This window comes from Lepisosteus platostomus, chromosome 1, assembly GCF_059453375.1.
Source record: "Lepisosteus platostomus isolate fLepPlt1 chromosome 1, fLepPlt1.hap1, whole genome shotgun sequence".
NCBI classification, from domain to species: domain Eukaryota; kingdom Metazoa; phylum Chordata; class Actinopteri; order Semionotiformes; family Lepisosteidae; genus Lepisosteus; species Lepisosteus platostomus.
In genome coordinates, this window is record NC_142611.1 from 64,120,073 (window position 1) to 64,141,134 (window position 21,062).

At 44.3% G+C, this 21,062-nt stretch overlaps 1 protein-coding gene across 7 annotated transcripts in view; it reads left to right on the top strand.

The window, feature by feature from the left end:
• scn8ab (sodium channel, voltage gated, type VIII, alpha subunit b) overlaps positions 1 to 21,062 on the top strand; it is a 99,185-nt gene that overhangs the window by 19,814 nt on the left and 58,309 nt on the right. For 3 of the 7 annotated variants that reach the window (XM_088633492.1, XM_088633494.1, XM_088633498.1), the window contains exons 3-6: positions 8,950 to 9,067; positions 11,391 to 11,481; positions 12,796 to 12,924; positions 15,692 to 15,783. In XM_088633492.1, coding sequence (XP_088489618.1) covers positions 8,950 to 9,067; positions 11,391 to 11,481; positions 12,796 to 12,924; positions 15,692 to 15,783 — 430 coding nt within the window. Of the gene's footprint in view, positions 1 to 8,949; positions 9,068 to 11,390; positions 11,482 to 12,795; positions 12,925 to 15,691; positions 15,784 to 15,960; positions 16,053 to 21,062 lie in introns of those variants that run through there. The other 4 variants (XM_088633491.1, XM_088633495.1, XM_088633493.1 and 1 more) reach the window with 2 other exon arrangements.

A 21,062-nucleotide genomic window follows, 5' to 3' on the forward strand; every position in this document is an offset into this window, starting at 1 on the left:
CATTCCGTCCTGGTTTTCTTCCTGCCGGCTTGTTAGGACAAGGCTGATCCGCTTCTCTGCGGCTGAGCTGCGCCACAGACCCGCTAGTCGCTCTGCATTCCAGTGTCCAGCGGGGTTCAAAACGCAAACCAGACAGAGAGAGGATGCAGGAAGACAGGAGAAAGGATGGAACGCTGTATTTCCCAATGCAACCTCCACCTTTCCTTGCTCTCCCTCTGTAAGCAGCGTTGCAGCTCCTGGGGGACCCATAGCAGCGAGATTGCTTTTGTTTAGGTTCAATCAGCATTTCTCAGCCTTCCTCTGCTCCTCCCTCTGATCCCCCTCTTCATCTCTCTCTTTCAGCTAGCTTGCGCCAGCAGTGAAACCTGATTGTGGCCGTCATGCATTTGTTAGAGAGGAGGAAGGATGAATAAAAAAAACTGCAGTGTTGCAGTTCTGATGTCCCTAGTGAGAAACGAGCAGAACATTTTTAACTGCCTGGAGCCATTAGCCTGGAACTGCCTCCAATGGGCAAGTGCAGTATAATGTACTACAAGGGGGATATACTGTATTATAGGTAGTAGGGCTGGCTGTAGCCCTACCCAGTCCTGTCCAGTGTCCAGGACTGGCAGGCCCATCAGTAACCCCTGTAAGAGTAAGAATGAGGCAGCATTGGTCAGTGTTAGATAGGTGTCAAAATGAGCAGCTGGTTCAGTTTCCCCTTGCTTGTTCTGCTCATTCATCATAAGGATCAGGAAGGGGGAGAGGGAATGACACAGCAGCAGATGGCTCCAATGCCCTCCCCCCAGCACCCCCAATCCTTTCGTTAAATGGCTGTGGCACTGCTGACGGTCTGGTACATGGCCAGGAGCCAGCGCGTATCTCTTTGGCACGTCGGTCTCTGGCTGTGCAGGACTGAGGGGTGACTGTACCTGGTGGGCACACCTCTTTGGACTCTGCAGGCCACCACTCTTGCAGTGGGCATGAAGTCGCGCTCCCCTCCTCTGGCTTTTTTGTCTAGTCTTTTCCGTTCCTCGGGTTGTTCGATTAACTGGGACAACTCATATTTTCTCTCTGTCTGAAAATGTTTTTGAACTTTAGTACTGGGGCCCCTTTAGAATATTCTTCTTTGAAAAATGACTGTTTTAATTGTCCACAAGGGAGCAGTGTTAGTAAAACAAGAAGTCAGTCAATCAATCAGTTTTATTCTTGTATGTAGCTTTTCAGTACAGAGCATTCTCAAGGCACTTCACATAAATTATACAATAAAAGGTGGACTGCCATGCTGTATGCCATGCACACTTGTGTTGAGTGTAGCGCTAGCTGCCCCTGCTGGGATTCAGTTCTATTTGCTCCTGGGCTCTGACCACACCACTCTCTACATTGCCTCACAGTGGACACAGTGCTGCTCTCTACACAGTGGACAAATACACTGCACAAAAATACCAGGTCCTGTGACCTGGCAGAATATTGCACATTTCAGGTTTCACCTTTGTGTTTTGGACGGCACAGTGGTGAAGTGGATAGCATTGCTGCCTTGCAGCTCTAGCGCCCTGGGTTCAATCCTTGTGGTTCTATCTGTGTGGAGTTTGTATCTTCTCCCCGTATTTTTGTGGTTTTCCTGAGGGTGCTCAGGTTTCTTCCCACAGTCCAAAGACATGCTGGTGGGTTAATTGGCTTCTGGGAAAATTGGCCCTGTTGTGTTTGTGCCCTGTTGTCTTCTGTGATGGACTGGTGTCTCGTCCAGGGTGTACCCTGCCCTGCGTCCATTGCTTGCTGTGATAGGTTCTGGCTCCTCCGTGACCCTGTACTGGAAAAAGCCATTAGAAAATGGGTGGATGTAACTCGCTGAGCAAACTGATTATATTCACACTCTTGCTCTCACACGCTCGTGACACGGTTTACACAAACAACATTTACACAACAAAACAGTAAGTGTTCAGGGCCAAGAATACAGGTTAGTCTTCAGAAAGCTATCCGTGTGGTTTTCTTTCTAATTGAAGAAAACATTTCTGCCTTTTTGGTGCATAGAATATCTTCCCTGTCCCTCCTTGCACACAGCAAGCATGTCTTTATATACAGAAGACGTTTAGGGCTACTGAGCCAGTGAATCATCTAATTCACTCCATTGCACAATTTTGCCACAGCCAGCTCTTTAATTATTTAATTGGTAATCATCAGGATCAATGTATCAATGAAGGAGCTGGTTATATCAAAGTAAAGCAAGAATTGGAAGGGCCTCAAGCTGAGTAGCCCTGGTTTATATATCACTGTGTGTTACAGCTCTGTGTGAGTATTGGAACTCTGCATGTGGAACACCTGGCATCTGGAATCTGGTGTTTTTTAGTTTTTTAATTGTAACGGCACTGCTTGAACCTGAGTGAAAGCAGCATTGCAGGGCAGTAAGAAAACCCAAGTGCACGCAGAGCAGGTGAGCGGACAGGGAGGCTAGAGGTGTTAGCAGGCAGACAGACACAATCCAGAGGAAGTTCCAGAAACATACTTAAAAAAATAAAGCTCATTTGAAACAAACCAAAGCTCTTAGCCGGGAGATCCACAAAACATGGAGTTTGTGGCACGCAACCCCATTGAAGGGTTGTAATACCAGGACTGCCCACTAGAGGTCGTGTAGCATCAAAGGCTTGTAGTTCCCCACAGCAAATAGTTTGACCTGTAGTCAGTGATGGTATAATTGGGCATTTAGTGTGTGTTCATTTTCACATGGGGCTTATTATTGGCTTTAGTTTTGTATGCGAGGGTGTGAATACTTCTGGGGAACAGTTTGCAAGTATAGATGAAGTTTGGAGTCACAGTAAGAGGAGTAGTACTGTAGCTGGTGGAACAGAGGACAGAGAGGTGGGTGTAGTATGGGTAGTAGTAGTTCTGGGGTGGAGGTAGCCACCCTTCCAGAAGCTCCTGTTTATTTTGTAGAAGTCTGATGTATTTGGAAGCTGGTTTGTTATAGCTTCTTTAAAAACAAAGCCACAAAATCTCCTGTACTTTTGAAAAACAGATGTGTGTTGTGTGGGCCCCTGAACCATGCTATAAAACAGGAGGGGAGCTGAGCCCCTTGAGGTACAAATCTGTGTGATGTGTCCTTGTCTGTGGCCTGATCCATAAGCTCCCCCATCTCAATGAGCTATTTCATCAAAACTGTCCTCAGTGCCAGGTTGGAGGAACTACGGAGCAGAGGTTAGCCAGGCTGTGGCAGAAGCAGTAGTGCCCCCTCTCCTTTGCTTTTCTCTTTCAGGAAAAAAGCCAGTTGCTCACTGTTTCTCTCCATTTTATGTCATGTGCCTCAGTACTTAATTGAGTTGGAGTTGTCAACTAGCTGCGTCTCGAAAGAAGCCAGGATATTGGTTTTTACAATATAGGCTGGGCGTACTCCCACGGTCCTTTGCATAAGGAAGTGCCTCCTGGTCTTGTTCTTTCCAGTGACCATTTTCAACATTAGAACCCTTTGTGAACATATTGTCCTTCTGTCCCCCAGGGTTCCTGGAGTTGCAGCAGCGAGCAGCTTCTCAGTCCTAACCAGGGGTTAATGCAGCACCACCTCGTAAGAGCACCATATCACTCTGGCAAATGCATGTGGATCTCATTAAACATTTATGCAAATTGCCATGTTTTATTTAAACAAGTATGAGGTTATCTGCTTACACATGCAAGCAGTCCCCTTTTCTCTCTCTCTCTTTTGCCAATTTGAGATAAATGTTTTTTGCCCCTTTAGGCAGATACCCTGTCCAACACAATGTTTTGAAACTATTTCTGTTGAGTAAAAATACAGTTTTCACTAATGGAGTTTGTAACAAGTTTGTGAGGAAGGTTAGGTCCTAGTCTCGCCTACTTCTGCTCTCCTATGTACATATGCATTTCGCCTCCTGTCTCTTTGCGCATTTCAGTCACACCCCATCTGCTCCCTTGTGGAAGTGAGGTTGGGAGACCCCTTACAGTCAGGCTACCCTCTTCTCTGCTGGGAGAGCTACACCAAATGAGCTCTAATATATTTGTCCCTCTATCACATTCATTAGTAACCGTGCCTTAGAGTAGTTCGGTTAGATCCCAATTTCCCAAAGTGAATCTTCACCTAAGGACAAGAATTAACTAAACGATTCATGATTCAAGCTCAAATCTTTAAAATGGCGTTGCACTGAGCGAGCGCAGCAGTCCAGCAGTATTTCTGGGTCTCCAACTCATCAGTAGCTTCGGATCTGTGTGGAGGAGAGTTATTCTTGTCTTGTTTAGCTTCTGTTGAGCCTGGTCAGCTGTAACATTGTTACCTGCGGAACCTGTAAAGCTCTCTGTGGCAAACTGTGGTGAAGGGGGCTAGAGTAAATAAAAAAACTGATTGATTTACTGAACCAGTTCAGCATTTAACACATTCCTAGAGAGATGATAATCAGATAAAAGTCATGCACATAGCACATGCTTGATTGCTGACCAGTGAGGCTTTGAGTCCGGAGTGTGGGAAGTGGAAAAGAGAGTGTCAGCGATGGGGCGCTAGAGCGTTGTGATCACCACGCTGATGACACTGTTCTCCTTCTCCACCTGGATTGTAATAGTGCACAAGCATCCTTCCTTCTCCAGCGCACACGCATAGCAGGACAATTGTCATTATTGATCTGTGAAATCCAAACTCAGGCCCGGAGCCGCCTGCCAGCTAGGCACTCGAGCAGGGGAGCTCGGAGAGAGAGGGAAGGGAAGGGGGGAGACCCTACAGGACATCGCGAGTCCTGGAACACAGCTCTTACCTAACAGGCTGCCAGGGGAAACCTAAGGGCTGCAGTCGTACGATCAGAATGTTGTTTCCAATCCATTTCCGGTTCAGAATCGGATTCATCCAATGGACACGGTCCTGGAAATCCATTTTTTGAGGGCACAATCTCCCTGCTGGGTGCTTTTTGTTAGTATGTTTTAGGAAAAGATGTTCTAAAACTATAGAGATTTGCTTTGGTTTTATTAAAAGTGGTGTCTTTCAGCTGACACAGGTGGCCTCTGTCCTGACAGACTATTTTATGTGATGTCTCACTTACTCAGGCATTGACTGACGAAGAGGGAAACCCTAGCGCTTGTTTATTTGACCTTGGTTACACACCTATGTGGGGGTGTGAATTTGTAGGCTTGTTGGTTCCTGTCTAAGGCTGAGCCAAGAGGTTTAGCTACACTATACAGCTGTATCATAACCTGGAGTTAATCTGTTCAGAAAATAAACAGATTTATTTGGCTTTGTATTATACTACAGTACCTTACAGCATTCTGTTTAGTGCCAATGGCCAAGTATGGGGCTCTTTGTGCTTGTGATTTGCCTAATGAAAATATTCTCTGACTGTTGCACTTTCTGTAATACTGGTGTTAAACTGAAAACAGGCCTAGAGCTGTGCTCCAATGGCGTTGAGGACCCAGCTGGAAGCTGCATGGAATGTCAATAATACTGAGAACAGGAGGCACTTTTTTACCCAAACAGTGTGGCACAGTCTGTCCAGCCATGTTGATGAAGCTGAAAATTTAAAGAAGCGGCAGGTTGAGAACCCCAGATCAATTCGCTGCTAACTCCAAATGGGCCAGATGGGCCGAGTGGCCTCCTCTCTGATAAGAGCAGTTTTTGACCCAATCTTATTAAAAAAACACAGGACATACAATGGGTAGAAACAGAGAGAAGTGGGTATATCTGTGCTTAGGAGGCCCTGGGACAGAGCAGCAACAGACAGGAGATATCTCTGCTTCTTCCAGAGCCTGGCTGACCCCTGTGCCATTGTTTTCCCAGCCTGGCTGTGAGGACAGTGTGTCCAGGGGCTGTTTTTGATGGCATAGCTCATCGAGACTGCCCAGCCATGTTGTTGAAGCTCATACCCTGGTTTCTTTCAAGAAATGGCTGGATGAGATCCTCAGATCAATAGAGAGCTGTTATTGTTCAGAAGGACTGAAGGGCCTCCTGTCGTCTGTGACTGTTTGTCTGTGGGTCATTATACACGAGCCTGGTTGTGTTTTATACACAAATGTGCAGTCTCTTAAGAACCAGACGTATTACTCCTCCATTGCACATTCCTGTTTAACGGCTCCCAGACAGCTGCCTCCTCTGTCTGACTTTCTCCTGTGCGGGTTGCGGTTCTGGATCTGCTGCAGGCTTCTGCGGGGGTTATCATTAAAGGGCATGATGTTGTGTGTGAGCTGTGGTGATCCCCAACATTGAAGTGAGGCGGTGGGGACTTCCCCCCTCAAACCCATTCAATCAGCAGTCTGTTTCTGTGGCCGGCTGCAGCAGCTAATTAAGTGCTGTGATGCGCAGCAGCCATGTGTCAGTGAATGAACTGGGAGGCGTTAACCCACGGCTCAGAATTGGGGGTGCTGAAAATGCAGGAACAGCGGGGTTCATGCCACCTGTCCTAGAGAGAGCCGGGCCCCCAGCTTCCCCCAGGCTCTCAGGTAGTACCAAAGGAGAGGAACATGCAGCCTTTGGAAGATGTTATGCTTTTTGCAAAACTGTATTTAAAAACAAAAGCGTATTTTCCAATTCTCCAAGCTCCAACTTATGTTGCAAAAGAAACGTCTCAGGAAATGAATTCAGGTCTAGAATACATTTTTTACAAGCACTTGTATGAGGAATTATCATCAATCTTGCCACATGTCCCCGGGGGGGTTTAACACGCCCAGGAGGTGCTTGTCTGCGCGTGAGATCTCCCTGCGCCAGCCGGCTGCGGGATGCTCGCTGAAGGTCGGACGGAGGACGAGCTCAGTCGACAGTAGAAAAATGAACGTCTGGAAGCGGAATTCGGCTGGGACCCCGTCTCTCTTCCCTGTCCGTTGGCTCAGGCCTGTGCCTCTGGAGCTGTGCGCCTTCCTCCGGCACACTGTGGTGATTTTTTAAGAGTTTTGCCGTGAAACGGAAAAGAAAAAAGGATGATTGGAAATCCTCGATCCACTAAATCATCTGCCGACTCATCAGCTCCAAAAGAATTTCAGTCTTTTATTAAAAAGCTGGATAAGCCTGACCCTCGCGTGCCCCTGCAGTTCTGCATTTCAGGGCCGAGACCTTTCACTTCTCCCTCCCTTGTTTTCCAGAGAATGATCTCTGGGGATGAGAGGGGGACTGGGGAGTGGCTGGAAAGAACCCCAATAACCCCCACAGTAATCTTACTTCATAAAATGTTTTCAGATTTTAAAACAGGTGGTGATTTTAAAATGATCTATACAGCTTTTTTGCTTAAAATGCATAACTGTTTAACACCTTAATGTAATGTGAAAAGACAGAAGTGTGACTGGGTCATTCACTTTCTGAAATCTCAGCTGGATTGAGGCCCAGATACCTCAGTGTAACTGGAGGACTGGCTGGGGGACACAGAGGGTTAACTCAAGGCGTTAGGACTCGGGGGGTGAGCCAAAGCAGTCTTGGCTGTCTCAAGCAGAGACTTTCACAGAGACAGCAGCAGAGCTGCCACTTTCTAAAAGCTGCTTGGTAACAGATTTTTGTGCTCATTTTTCATTTCTCTGTTGGTGTACTGTTAGGGAATTCCATGCTGTTGTCTTATGGTTTGGATTAAATAACAGATATTTACAGCCAAGATTGCCTGGGAAGACTGCACTGGGAATGACATCATTGCTGTGCCGCCTGGAGCACACAGGTGCCCGCTTACGGATGCTTTTCTAAAGCCATGTGCACAATTGGTTAGCGTCCCTGCAGCGATACTTTTCCTTGTAGCCTTCAAGACCTTGTTTTTAGATGGTGTGCCCTCACCGGGATGGGACATTGGGGAATTTATGCTGGAGATGAAACATCAGGGTCCATGCTTGACTTCATGGGCAGAGCTGCAGGAAACACAAATTCATGCATTTGAGTTGCTTTTCCTTGGCGTTCCACAAGATTGCCAGAGGAGAGCGTGTGTGTTTCCTTGTCTGTGGGCAATCTGACAGGGCCCTCCGGTTCTGCAGTCATGTAAAAGTCACTGTAGAACTGAAAGGAGTTCTGCATTTGTTTAATTTCCTGTTTGTCAAATTCAGTTCTGAAAATGTTATGCCTTCCTCTCGAATAGTTTTTCTTTCACTTCCCCCCAAACTTTGTAAATTAGGCTAAATGGCCTTGAAGCTGTGCTTCAGTAAAAAAGCATTAATCTTCTCAGTCGGTGTTCCCAGCCCACTCCTGGAAAGCACCGCCCGCTGCAGAGTCAGTGTTTCCTGCAGCTCTGGTCTGGTCGCTGGCGCGAGGTGGGCAGAGTGGAAGACGCGTAAAATAGCAAAGAAGCTTCCCTGCGTTCTTGCATTTTCAACACCAGTTTCTGCTCTCAGCCTTACAGGATCCTCTCCTCCTGTGGACTGTGGCTGGCTTTTGCATCGCCCCATGCACACGGCCTGAAACCAGCACTCCCCCCCTTCTCCCCAAAGACCATCCTCATTTTCCCAAACCGTTTCCCATGGCAATCAGTAAAGATAAAAAAGCCATTTTAACATCCCGGCTGCAGAAGGTATTGGTCCCCTGTCTGAGATGAAGTTGGAGAGCATCATTTGGTCTAATGATGTCTTGTGAACTCAATCCCAGTGATCTCAATTACAAAACACTCATTCTAGCAATGAGCAATAACTCTTGTAATCTAGTCATTGAATTTACCCCTACAGGCTTCCAAAGCTTACGTCTGCAATTGTCTGTATCCTGTTTTGTCTTGTAATTGAATCATGTGTGCACAAACCCAAAAGAAAATGTTCTGCATGATAAGATGACAGGCGTGCCACCTGTGTACTGCGAGCACTGGATGCCACATAAGGCCTGAGACAGTGCAGAACACACATATGATCGCAAAGCCTCCTCATCTGACTGGTACGTTTCCCAGCCCTGTATACCTGCTGTTTCCATTTTTAATTTTCTCTAATTTTTCCCCCTGATGCAAAAGGTGGCATGCATGAGAATTTAAGTACGTGTTGCGCTCTGAATTGCTGCTTCTGCAATTCTGTTTAACCCCTCTCTCTCTTTCTCTCTCTCCACAGACGTTTATAGTGATAAACAAAGGGAAAACAATCTTCCGCTTTAGTGCCACGCCTGCCTTGTACTGTATAAGTCCTTTTAATCTACTTAGGCGAATAGCTATTAAAATTTTGATACATTCATATCCTTTCAAATGGTGCAGAAGACCGGAAGATGAATTAGTTTAGGTCCTTCTCAAATTTCCTTTTGTTGCAATAGTGTTCGCAGTATGATATATTTGCATTGTGTTTTTAGAGCTGTCTGTCTCCTTGCCACCTGTCCTTGACGACATCAAATCCAAATGTCCAGTCCTGGTTCTGGAGGGCCGGTCAGTTGTCTACCAATTTTCAGAGTCTCTTCAAAGCAGTAGCATCTAAAGAGCTGGGAGAAACTGTTCAACTGGTACGATTGATCCAATAAGCTGATGGAGCTCATTAAGAGCTGAGTTGAAATGTAAACCTGTAGAGACGCTGACCATCCGGGACCAGGGTTGCCATTCCCTAGTGTAGGATTTGGTAATTTTGGTGATGTGCAGGACATGTTGTAAGAAGACAGCTCTAAGAAACACTCAAATGCATCAAACTGTAAACAGTTCTGGGGTACAATTTGTTTTTTTTGGGGGGGGGGATTGTTCTTTTTAATACAGTTGATATCTTATGTGATCCTCGAAGAGATGTTCCATTTCAAGAGCAGCATTAATAAGAGCAGTATGACTGACTAGTGATGAAGATGATAGCCTAAGAATCCTGTGTGATGAGCTAATGAATGACCTCAAGCATTTAAGTGCTTCTGTCTGGTAGGATATTTGTGTTTTTGCATGGGTAGCCCACAGTTCAACAGTCCTTAACTTGTCTCTCATCAAGACTACAAAATCATGCAATGTGTAATAATCTACACCAAAAGAGATGGGCAGCTCCAGTCTTTGAGGGCCTGGAGAACTGAACTGCAGGCTGTACAGGTGCTTCTCTTTTTGTAATCAAACAGTAGTGATCTGACTTTTTAAGCCGATTATCTGAATAAGTAGATAAGATCTGAGGTAGAATTAAAAACTGAAGACCACGTGACCATTGAAAACTGGAGTTGCCCATTTCTGAGATATACATGCAGTATATATCTAGTTTTATTATATGCATCAAATCCTTGCATTATATTAAATTAGTGACACTAATGATGCACTTAACGTTATGCTCAATTAGACCAGGGCTGCTCACATCTGGTCTGGAGGTCCATTGTGTGCAGGTTTTCTTGGCCTCTTTAAAGCAGCAGCACTCAAAGAGCTCCTCAGTGGGTTCGTTAAGCCAGTAACGACCTCATTTAGCTGGTTAAGAGCTGAGCTGGAATGAAAGCCTGCAGACAGAAGCAGTATTGGGCACCCATGATTAGACAATAAGGGAATTTGGATAAAATGCCCATCTTGGCCTCAAGGAAACCAATCGGCCATAAGTCAGTGCACTGGGATTTTGGGGACAGCAGGAGAGGTTAATTACAGAGCCTCTTCTGTGGAAATGCATAGCTCCTGGAAGCAGCTGCAGTTACCAAGGAGGGTCCTAATCTGGATGTGTAAGGAGTACGGCACAGTGGGAGCAGTTCTATCTGTCCCCACACTTTAGCGCACAAATTTCAGATGGGATGAGTCGGATACCACTACTTCATAAACTTTGCTGAAATCAATCTGGTGAATATGCCAAGCTTCCTCCTTTTAAAACTGTAACCTTGCAACTGCCTGATAGAGATTCCCAATGCTGGATTGAGAGATTCATACAATATCGTCATTATTATATAATTGTCTGGAGACAGTTTTCATTTTATGCTCTCTTGATATTGTTTTTAATAGATCTTTGGAAGCTGATTTTCTGATCAAAAGTAATAATTATAATTAATTATAACAAAGTACGTAGTGCCTGACATATGTTTTTATTACAGATTATATCCTCCTGATGTGTTTTTACTTTAGTCTTTAGCTGTATTTTAGATGGCAGTTTATCTTTAGCCTTTTTTGTAAAAGCCCCAGTTAATGAACTTACTTCTAAGTCCACTCTAAAAGACGATGATAATGTTGGCTTGGCTGGTGTGAGAAACATCCTTTAGCATGAATTGTGTTTTAGTGACTGTGGCTAAAAAGGAGACTTCAAGGCTCTGGGATCATGGTACCAGCTGACAACAACTGTACTTCTGCAATAAATCATTTGTTTGAGCAGGAGGCAAGATGGGAGGACTGAAGAACTGTGGGTGTCCCATTTGTAGTTCAAAAGCACAAAAGTCTTGAGGATTAACGGTAGGAATAGGAAATTTAAATCTGCAATGGGGTGTAAGATTTTTTTAGTTTACTTACCTTCATAAGGTATTTGGAAGTTAGAATTTCTTGCTTTTCTTGCTTTTCTCTGATTTTCGAAAGGAAAGGGGAGGGAGTGTCTTCTGTTTTGCCAGTCAAGTCCTAAAAGCTTCCTTAACCGACTTTTCCTTACAGTATTCAGCATGATCATTATGTGTACAATTTTGACCAACTGTGTATTCATGACTTTTAGCAATCCTCCAGAATGGTCGAAACAAGTAGAGTAAGTATGTCTTCACATCAGAGCATGCTTACCTTTTACATACGTTCTGGTTTCTCAGGGCTGGCACAAAATGTGTGCCGTATATCTGTGTTCTCCAGTCCTGGTCCTGGAGGGTTCCAGTTCAGTATGTTTTATGTTTCGCCCTAAATTGCCTGTTTTTGAAATTCAGTTACCTAAATTGCCTGTTTATAAATGGCCAGTTTTTATTTTTTTAATTCTTATAACTACTTGTGAGTGGTTATAAGATCATTTAAACAAGTAAAATGTGCAATGACAGGACTGTGGTTTTCGAGAATTGAAGTGTATTCAGTTTGTTCCAGATTATCTGGCTTATTATAACACATTTTGTGCTTAATGGATCACTATTACTTTGTCCTGTCTTTGGAAATCGTATTATAAGTTTTATAACCTTAACGTGTGTTACAGAGTTAAAGTGGTTATCTACAGTATAAAACCCCCTGGGAATGGGTATGTTTCAGGACAGGTGCTGGAGACACTTGCTATATGGCCCTTAACATTTCCTAGGAACACATTTATACCTTGCATGATTCTAAGACAAGTGTGCCAGGTTCGAATGTACCTGATCACCAAGTGGTACTTGACCCAGGGAAGTCATGCTTTAAATCTATATGATGTGCTAGGATGACAACTCTAGAGCAGGGTAGGCAGCTCCAGACTTCTTAGGACTTAGTTCATTTAGCATCTGATAAAAAAAACTTTTAAACAAAGAGGTGATTTCACTTATCCAGTTATTTAATTTGGTTAATTATGAGCTGGGGCAAAATGAAAAGCAGTGTCTGTGCCACAGGAGGACTGGGGTTGCCTGTCCCTGGTCTAGAATACTGCAGTGGGTTCCAGTCACTATAGATTAGGGTTGGGTAAGCTTCAGAACTTGAGGAGGAGTCCTGTAGTTATTCTTTCAATGAGCAAGTGGTTTGTAGCCCAATTACTTGACATATGTAATGTAGATCAGAGGTGGGATACAGACCATAGCATCCTGTTGTCCTCTAAGGACTGGAGTTGCCTGTCCCTGCCATATAACAAAACCCAAATGACCGCCTGTGCAGGTCAGATCTGGGTGCAGCTCTTATGGGTAAAGGAGTCTTCAGGCTTGACCGTTAGTTCAGAGATCCACCAGTGCATGCATTGTGAGCGAACTGAGCAGGATTTCTCTTGCAGTCTTAAGATGAATTCCAGTTTATCAGTTCAGTGGACAGTGTGGTTAGAGAGGAGGCGTGATTTAAGTATGCAGTCGTGCTCTTGCCTGTTTCCTGACACTAAATAGGCCATGCCGGTTCTTCTCCTGTTTTGCAGGTACACCTTCACTGGTATTTATACTTTCGAATCAATTGTAAAAATCCTTGCTCGAGGATTCTGTATAGACGGGTTCACGTTCCTCCGAGATCCATGGAATTGGCTGGATTTCAGTGTCATTTCTATGGCGTAAGTATCCTCTGAATGCCTGCTTTCTTTTAGTTCTGATTAACTTTGGAAAATGAACAGTGCAGAAGGGAGGCCTTTGATTAACTCAACCATCCTGTATTTTGGAGACCTAGATAGTCTAGACTTTGCTGGTTCCAATCTGGGCTATGTGATTACCCAATGGGGACTGGAATTCCCTAAATAGTGGTGCACTACCAGCTGAGCATGGCTAAGGATGGGTGGGCTTGAGTCTGCTGGCCTATCTTCCTGTTGCTGTGCTACACTCCCCCTGTTGCTTTCCAGGAGCTCATGAACTTGGGTTGTGATCCAGTTGATGTTGCTGATACTGCCTTGGGTGCTGTAGGACTCAAAATATAAAATAATCAGGATGATTCTGTGCATAATTTAGAGAGATAAAAAATGGAAAGGACAGCACAGTGGTGCAGAGGTTAGCATCGCTGCCTCGCATTGCTGAGGCCCTGAGTTCAACTCTGGCGCTTGGGTGCTATCTGAGTGGAGTTTGGATGGGTTTCATCCAGGTGCTCCAGTTTCTACCCAGAGTCCAAAGACATGCTAGTAGGGTAATTAACTTCTCAAAAGTTGGCCCTGGTGTGAGTGTCTCTGTGTCATCCCCTTCACAGCGTATCCTGGCTTGCACCCGTTGCTTGTTGGGATAGGCTCCAGCTCCTCCACGACCCTGTATTGAATAAGCAGTTAGGAAATGAATGGAAAACTGTTTCTCCTGCAGTTTCTGATGTACAAAGGTGCTTGCAGACACATGGTCAGTGTCTCCCAAGCACCTCGGAACCTCAGTTCTTCTCTATCTTTATGTCATATTACATTTTAAGACCTTGTATTTCAATTGAATCTTCAGTCTGCATGATGAGGCTTCGTCTCAGTTTATCCTAATTCATTCTCCTTTGTGCATTTGCCGATGTGGGTGTGTTTGTACTGATTTAAAGCAAAAAAGCTCAACCGGTCCAGTCCAGCTTCCAGCTTCCAGCTTCAAGCTTCCAGCTTCCAGCTTCCAGCTTCCAGCTTCCATTCATCTCTCTACTTCCTACTTCACACTTTTCCCTCCGCGCGATCCAGGCTCTGCAGAATCTGTATACTGAAAAATTAAGAGATGAAAAACAGCTGATCACTTGATTGAAATAAGTGCTCAGTTCACCTGGTCCCAGGTGCAGGCTGCACGAAACACTTTGTGTTAAGTGATATACATTACCTTTCCCTTATATCCCTTTAAGATATGATATTTCCCTTAACAAGGCTTTGAAGTTCGGTGTGTTAAGCAACACCCTCAAGCACATGGAGCCCCTAATGGGGGATTAAATTATAGGTGTTTCTTGTAAACTGGTCACAGGTTCTTAGCAGTATGGCCTCCTCGTGAGAAGATTCCTCTTCTTAAGAGCAACAAGATCCTACTACATGTGTGTGCGTGTGAATTTGTGTGTGTATTGTGTGTATTGTGTGTATTGTGTGTGTGGGTGTGTGTGTGTGTGTGTGTGTGTGTGTGTGTGTGTGTGTGTGTGTGTGTGTTGCTAAGATTGTGGTTGATTTTGGGCTTCCAAACATTTTTGTAGGAATTTGCATGTTAATTTTGAATGTATTTGCAAAGGTCCTTATGTGTGCACATACTGTATATTGTATTTCCATCCTTAGATTTACTTACTGTAATTCTTTCCTCAAAAACAGAACATTTGGAAACTGCAACTGAAATTATTATGACTTTACAAGTAAAATCTTCTGATTCTCTCCAAGCTTCAAGAAATGTACCAAGCATGACATATTTATAACCTAACAGAGCACTGAATCTTCAAAATAAGAACATTCTTTGTTTTAGATAATTAATCGTTATGATATTCATATTGTAGAATAGAACATAAGTAAAATGTACAAAAGGTTTAAGAAATGCAGACACACCGAGGACCTCTGTTCTGGGAGGTTAGGGTGGTGCTTTTGTCATAAGGAAAATCTCTCCCTAACTGTGAAAATGGTACAAAAATGCACATTTCATCACAGCAAAAATTTGTTTTCAGAAATCAAGGGATGAGTGTATATTTGTTTTTCCAGCAGGAACTGACAGACCTGTGATCCGCTAGCTGGTATGCCGGCGATCTGATTTTAGCTTGGGCGTGAATCAGCCCCATCTGTTTGCCTGATTGTGTCACATTGCTTCCTAGTCGGTGCACAGAGAGCCCCCAGGGTGAAGGCTGCAGGGCTGTGTGTCGCTCACCTGCTCTCTCCTGTTCAAGGACCCTCTCACCTCCCACGCACACCCTTCTTTCCAGGCACCTGCCGCCTCTTTACACCGCTAGGGGCGGCTGGAGAAGACCTCTGCCGGTGCAAAAACCGTTTCGGTGTGGGTCTTCCTCATTGGTACAGCAATGAAGGACGTGTGAGGGTGTGAGTGGGGATGTTGATTCCTGTACAGGGGTGATGGCAGTGCTGAGAAGGGTGAGGAGGACAAGGGCATTTTTAACAAAAAAATAAAAAACTGACGTCATGAGATTTTAAAATCGGAGTTGCCGATTGGTTCCAATAGCAGTGAGGTCTGTTTTTTTTTACCTAAATGTAAGCCCTTTCACCGTTCCAGCCCTTGGTGTCCCTCTGGGAAACAAGCCTGGGGAAAGGGCAATGTCTGTTCCTTTATTTCTTGTGCACATTGGCCGTATTCCCTTTCCCTTCTCCAGCAGTTGCATTGTCTTCATTAGCCAGGCAGCTCTTGTTTTCTCTTAAAACTGTTTCTTTGTTGTTCACTACAAGTAACTTTGATTTGATTCTGCAGGTATGTAACAGAGTTTGTAAACCTAGGCAATGTCTCAGCTCTGCGCACGTTCAGAGTGTTGAGGGCTTTGAAAACTATTTCTGTAATCCCAGGTAAGACAGCAGTGGGGGGAGAAGGGTCGGTGTTAGGTGTGTTTGGTTGTTTTTGTTTCTTTTTTCGATGGGTAGGCTCTGTGAGTGCCGTTTCCTCCTGGTCGATGGTGTTGTGCTCCCGTCTCTGGCGTGTTGGTTTTGTCATCGTGTTTGTGTGTGATCCTCCCTTATTTTCAGATATGTCACAGAGTTTGTGGACCTCGGAAATGTGTCCGCGCTGAGAACGTTCCGAGTTCTCCGAGCATTGAAAACTATCTCTGTCATTCCAGGTGAGAGACAATTTAAACACTAAGGCTGATCTGTATCTTTTTTTTTAATTATTAATATTATTTCAATTTTGTTTTACTCCTTGAAACTAGGTTTTGTTTTTGGTTTTCTGAAAAAAAAATATTTATTTTTAAACAATTCTCAAAAATGGTACCAATACATTTTTGATAGGCTTCGCAGTCTAATTTGAGTCTCAAGGTTCTGCTCAGTTTCTCCCAATCACCCCCAGTATAAATAAAATGAAATAGAATTCAAGTAAAAATGTAGGCGGATGTGTGAATATGCAGAATAATTCTTCATTGAGGATTTAAAAAAGTATAACACATCCAGCAGCAGATACTGGCTTTAGCAGTTTCTAACGTTCTGGCCAGTTCTTGCACATGTAGTAAAAAAAAGAGAGAGAAACATGTGAACATAAATGAACTTGTATTCAGGTATGACCTAAGGATTAAACAGTGCACACTTTGTTAGTTTACATCTGAGGCGCAGAAGCCTGCAGCCTTTGCTCATCCTGTAAGTGAATTCTGGAACCTGATGATCTGGCAAGCTAGGATGGAGTGACCTTGACATAATCAAATACAGCCCTCTGGAGAATCAATAGGGGAGTTTTGCCCCAAGATGAAAACTCTGTAGTATTTAAAATGTCTCTATGATGAGACATGCTTAGACCTGAAGGTGTCAGTTTTCATGTCTTCCTGCTCTGCCAGGTTAGCTAACAGAGCTGTCAGAGGTTTCGGTTTGCTTGCAACGACACCCATAGGTTTTCTCTTATATGAGGCTGGATCTGTTCTTATCCAGCTGATGGCAAATCACTGTAAACTCTAGGAATGCATTCAGCACAGGGAATTGTGCTAACACCTCGCTTACTTGCTGAGAGTGCTTCATGTTTCTGTACTGCTTGAGGTTCGCCTCCTTACACACCTGCAGTGGTAATACTTTTGTACTGGATTAGTTATAATTAAGAGTTCAGCTGGAACACAAAAATACCTTTTTTATACCCTTGGACTGTAAAAAAAACCTGTTAACAAGACTTTCTGACCTTTGACTTTATTTTCTCTGTTATTAAAATAATTGTATTTGTTTGGCACTTTTCACTCAAATGGATCCCAAACCACTTGAGACATAGAGAGGGACCCACTTTACCTTTCACTTGAGCTCAGCCACACCTGGGTGAAACATTGCAGCATTTCTGCACCAGCAGATCGTGGGGAGGAGTGAGAAACCGCATCACCAGTGAAACTAAGCAGGAACGTTCGGGAGGGAAGATAGAAGCCCAGAATGCAATTTACTTATGAGACCAAGGATGCCCCTACTTTTATGAACAGTGCCATGGGATTTTTAATGACCAAGTACTCAGACCCTCAATTTATAGTGTCGCATGAAGGATGGCTCCTTCTATAGTACAGAGATCCCAGTCACCATGCAGGGGCATTGTTCTGATTCAGAGAGGAGCGCCTCCTACAGGTCCACCAGTAACCACTTAAACCAGCAACCTGGTTTTCCTCAGAGGTCTCCCTTCACAGAACTGATCATGCCTTTCTTACCTTTTTAACTTCTACTCCCCTTCCTTCCTTGCACTTCCTGCTACAAGAAACAGACTTGATTTAATTCCCTAATAAACATGTCAAAGATGTAAAGAGCTGAGTGCCTTCAGCTCTTATTAGAAAAGGGTAGTGCAGCATAAGCAGTTTTGAAATCAATATCACAAGCAGCCAAATTCCAAAACCCTGAACAAGAAATAAAACAAAAAACAAGAACATTTTAAGATCTGTTTAACTTATGGACAGAGGGATGAAATTACAGCTTAAAAAAGGATTCAGCCCTTGTGAAAAAATGAGCTCTGGTTGGGTAGGAATATGCACGCTTACACCCATGCACTCCTCCAGATGAAAATGGCATACCATTTAGTGAGATCCAGAGGAACATCCTTTATTATTTATTCACGAAGACTGCCAAGCCTAGATTGTGAACACATTTTATGCTGCATGGTGCTTTCCAACAGTCACTTGCTTTTATTATTACATTGGCTAAGAGCTCAGCCGACAGATGGTTTCTTTTTTTGATTTTTGATTTTTTCTTGATTTTTTAAAATTAATTTGTTTTAAACAAACACGGAGGATTTTTTACATCCTACCTGAAAATTCAAAACAAGAGTAGCATTGTAGAAACTGTCATGCTCCACTCGCTAAAAAAAACAGTGAAGCCTGGGGATGGAAAAAACTGATATTCGTTTGCGTGCATTTCCACCTTCAGATCTTGACTGTTTTGCTTAAAGGGTGGAAATTATTCTGCGTTGATGGGAGATGGTGTGGAAGCCTTAGGGAAAAAACATATTGGATCCTACTAGCTGTGGTTCCCTAAAGCCACAGCAGATCCTACTGTCTGTGGTTCCCTAAAGCCATATCGGATCCTACTGTCTGTGGTTCTCCAAAGCCAGCACGGATCCTACTGTCTGTGGTTCCCTAAAGCCACAGTGGATCCTAGTATCTCTGCTTCCCTAAAGCAACAGAGGATCCGAGTATCTATGGTTCCCTAAAGCAACAGAGGATCTGAGTATGGTTCCCTAAAGCAACAGCAGATCCTACTATCAGTGGATCCCTAAAGCCACATCGGATCCTACTGTCTGTGGTTCCCTAAAGCCACAGCAGATCCTACTATCAGTGGATCCATAAAACCACATCGGATCCTACTGTCTGTGGTTCCCTGAAGCCACAGTGGATCCTAGTATCTATTCTTCCCTAAAGCAACAGCGGATCCAAGTATCTATGGTTCCCTTAAGCCACAGCAGATCCTACAATCAGTGGATCCATAAAGCCATATTGGATCCTACTGTCTGTGGTTCCCTAAAGCCACAGTGGATCCTAGTATCTATTCTTCCCTAAAGCAACAGCAGATCTGAGTATCTATGGTTCCCTTAAGCCACAGCAGATCCTACTATCAGTGGATCCATAAAGCCACAGCAGATCCTACTATCAGTGGTTCCCTAAAGCCACAGCAGATCCTACTATCAGTGGATCCATAAAGAAACAGCAGATCCTATTGTCTGTGGTTCCCTAAAGTCACAGTGGATGCTAGTATCTGTGGTTCCTAAATCACCACAGATCCTACTATCTGTGGTTCCCTTAAGCCACAGCAGATCCTACTATTTGTGGTTCCCTAAAGTCACAACAGATCCTACTATCAGTGGATCCCTAAAGCCACACCAGATCCTTCTATCAGTGGATCCCTAAAGCCACAGTGGATCCTACTATCTGTGGTTCCCTAAAGCCACAGCAGATCCTACTATCTGTCATTCCTTAAAGCCACAGAAGATCCTACTATCAGTAGATCTGTAAAGCCACATTAGATCCTACTATCTGTGGTTCCCTAAAGCCACAGCAGATCCTACTATCAGTGGATCCGTAAAGCCACACTAGATCCTACTATCTGTGGTTCCCTAAAGCCAAGGTGCATCCTACTATCAGTGGATCCCTAAAGCCACAGCGGATCCTACTATTGGTGGATCCCAAAAGGCACAGCGGATCCTACTATCAGTGGATCCATAAAGCCACAGCAGATCCTATTGTCTGTGGTTCCCTAAAGCCACAGTGGATCGTACTATCAGTGAATCCCTAAAACCACAGTGGATCCTACTATCGGTGGATCCCAAAAGGCACAGCAGATCCTACTATCTGTGGTTCCCTAAAGCCACAGTGGATCCTACTATCTGTGGTTCCCTAAAGCCACAGCGGATGCTAGTATCTGTGGTTCCTAAGACACAGCTGATCCTACTATCTGTGGTTCCCTAAAGCCACAGCAGATCCTACTATCAGTGGATCCCTAAAGCCACAGCAGATCCTACTATCAGTGGATCCCTAAAGCCACAGTGGATCCTACTATCTGTGATTCCCTAAATCACCATGGATCTTAATATCTGTGGCTCCCTAAAGCACAGCAGTTCCTAGTATCTGTGGCTCCCTAAAGCTCCCCTTTGGTAATTCCAGTAGTACCCACTCACTGCATTTCTGTCTGTGCCAGGCTGCCAGTGTTTGATTCCAGACCCTTGAGAGCAGTGATTCCAGTTGTCAGAGCCAGACTTGAGTGTCTGATACATTTACTGACCCTCTTCCTATGAGAAGAGGTCCTAAGAGATGAGGCATCAGGGCTTCACGTTTTCACCCCGAGAATGACATTGTGTCTCAAACATTGACTGGTCTTCCTGGGTTTTTAAGGAAGGAAGGGCAGTTTGATGACTCTGGCCTGAGCCGCACAGCGAGCGCTGTGCGTCCGTCTGCAGCTCCTATTGTTTACTGCAGACTAGCATGCTGCCAAGCCCTTTTCGGGTCTGAAATCTCGGCCCCTCTCTCTGTAAAGGAGAGATTTTGTTTCGGATGGTGCATACTCCCCGGTTCCGCAGCCTCCTCTTCAGGCTATCGGCCTACTCGCTCTCCTGGCCTGTGTCTTCTGCTGTTCTGCGCGTGGCCTGCCGGGGGCACTGGCCCTGGTGTTTCCTTTTCCATTTCCTGAACTTCAGTTTTGGTTGAACAAGGGTGGCAGGGGTGAGAGGAAGATGACAAGGAAAAAAAGAAAAAAATATATGTTTTCTCAAAAGCTCCAGAGGGAGTACAAGTCAAATCTTTCTTTTCAGCCTTGGAGTTTAAATGACCTGCATGCAGTTCCATCTCCCTGCTTGTCCTCCTGCTCCCAGTCCTCTAGTTTTGCTCATTGTTGTGATGCTATATTATTTCCTGATGAATGTTTAATTAAAATCCACATCATTAGGAGCCCTTCCACAGTTTCCTCTGTCTTGAGTGCAAGTCTGGAGGCAAGGGGGGGGGGGGTATTAATAGCATCTAATTCTTATAGTTTTAAAATCCAACATGTATATAGTACATTAAAGTGAAATTTGTAAAGAATAAATAAAACAGCCTACCTTAATTGTGCATTATGTCAAAGTCATTTTGAAAGGTAGTGTCAAACGTACTACCTTCAAAGTTTCCTTTTTGACTGTTTTCAGAAATCTGGCACTCAGG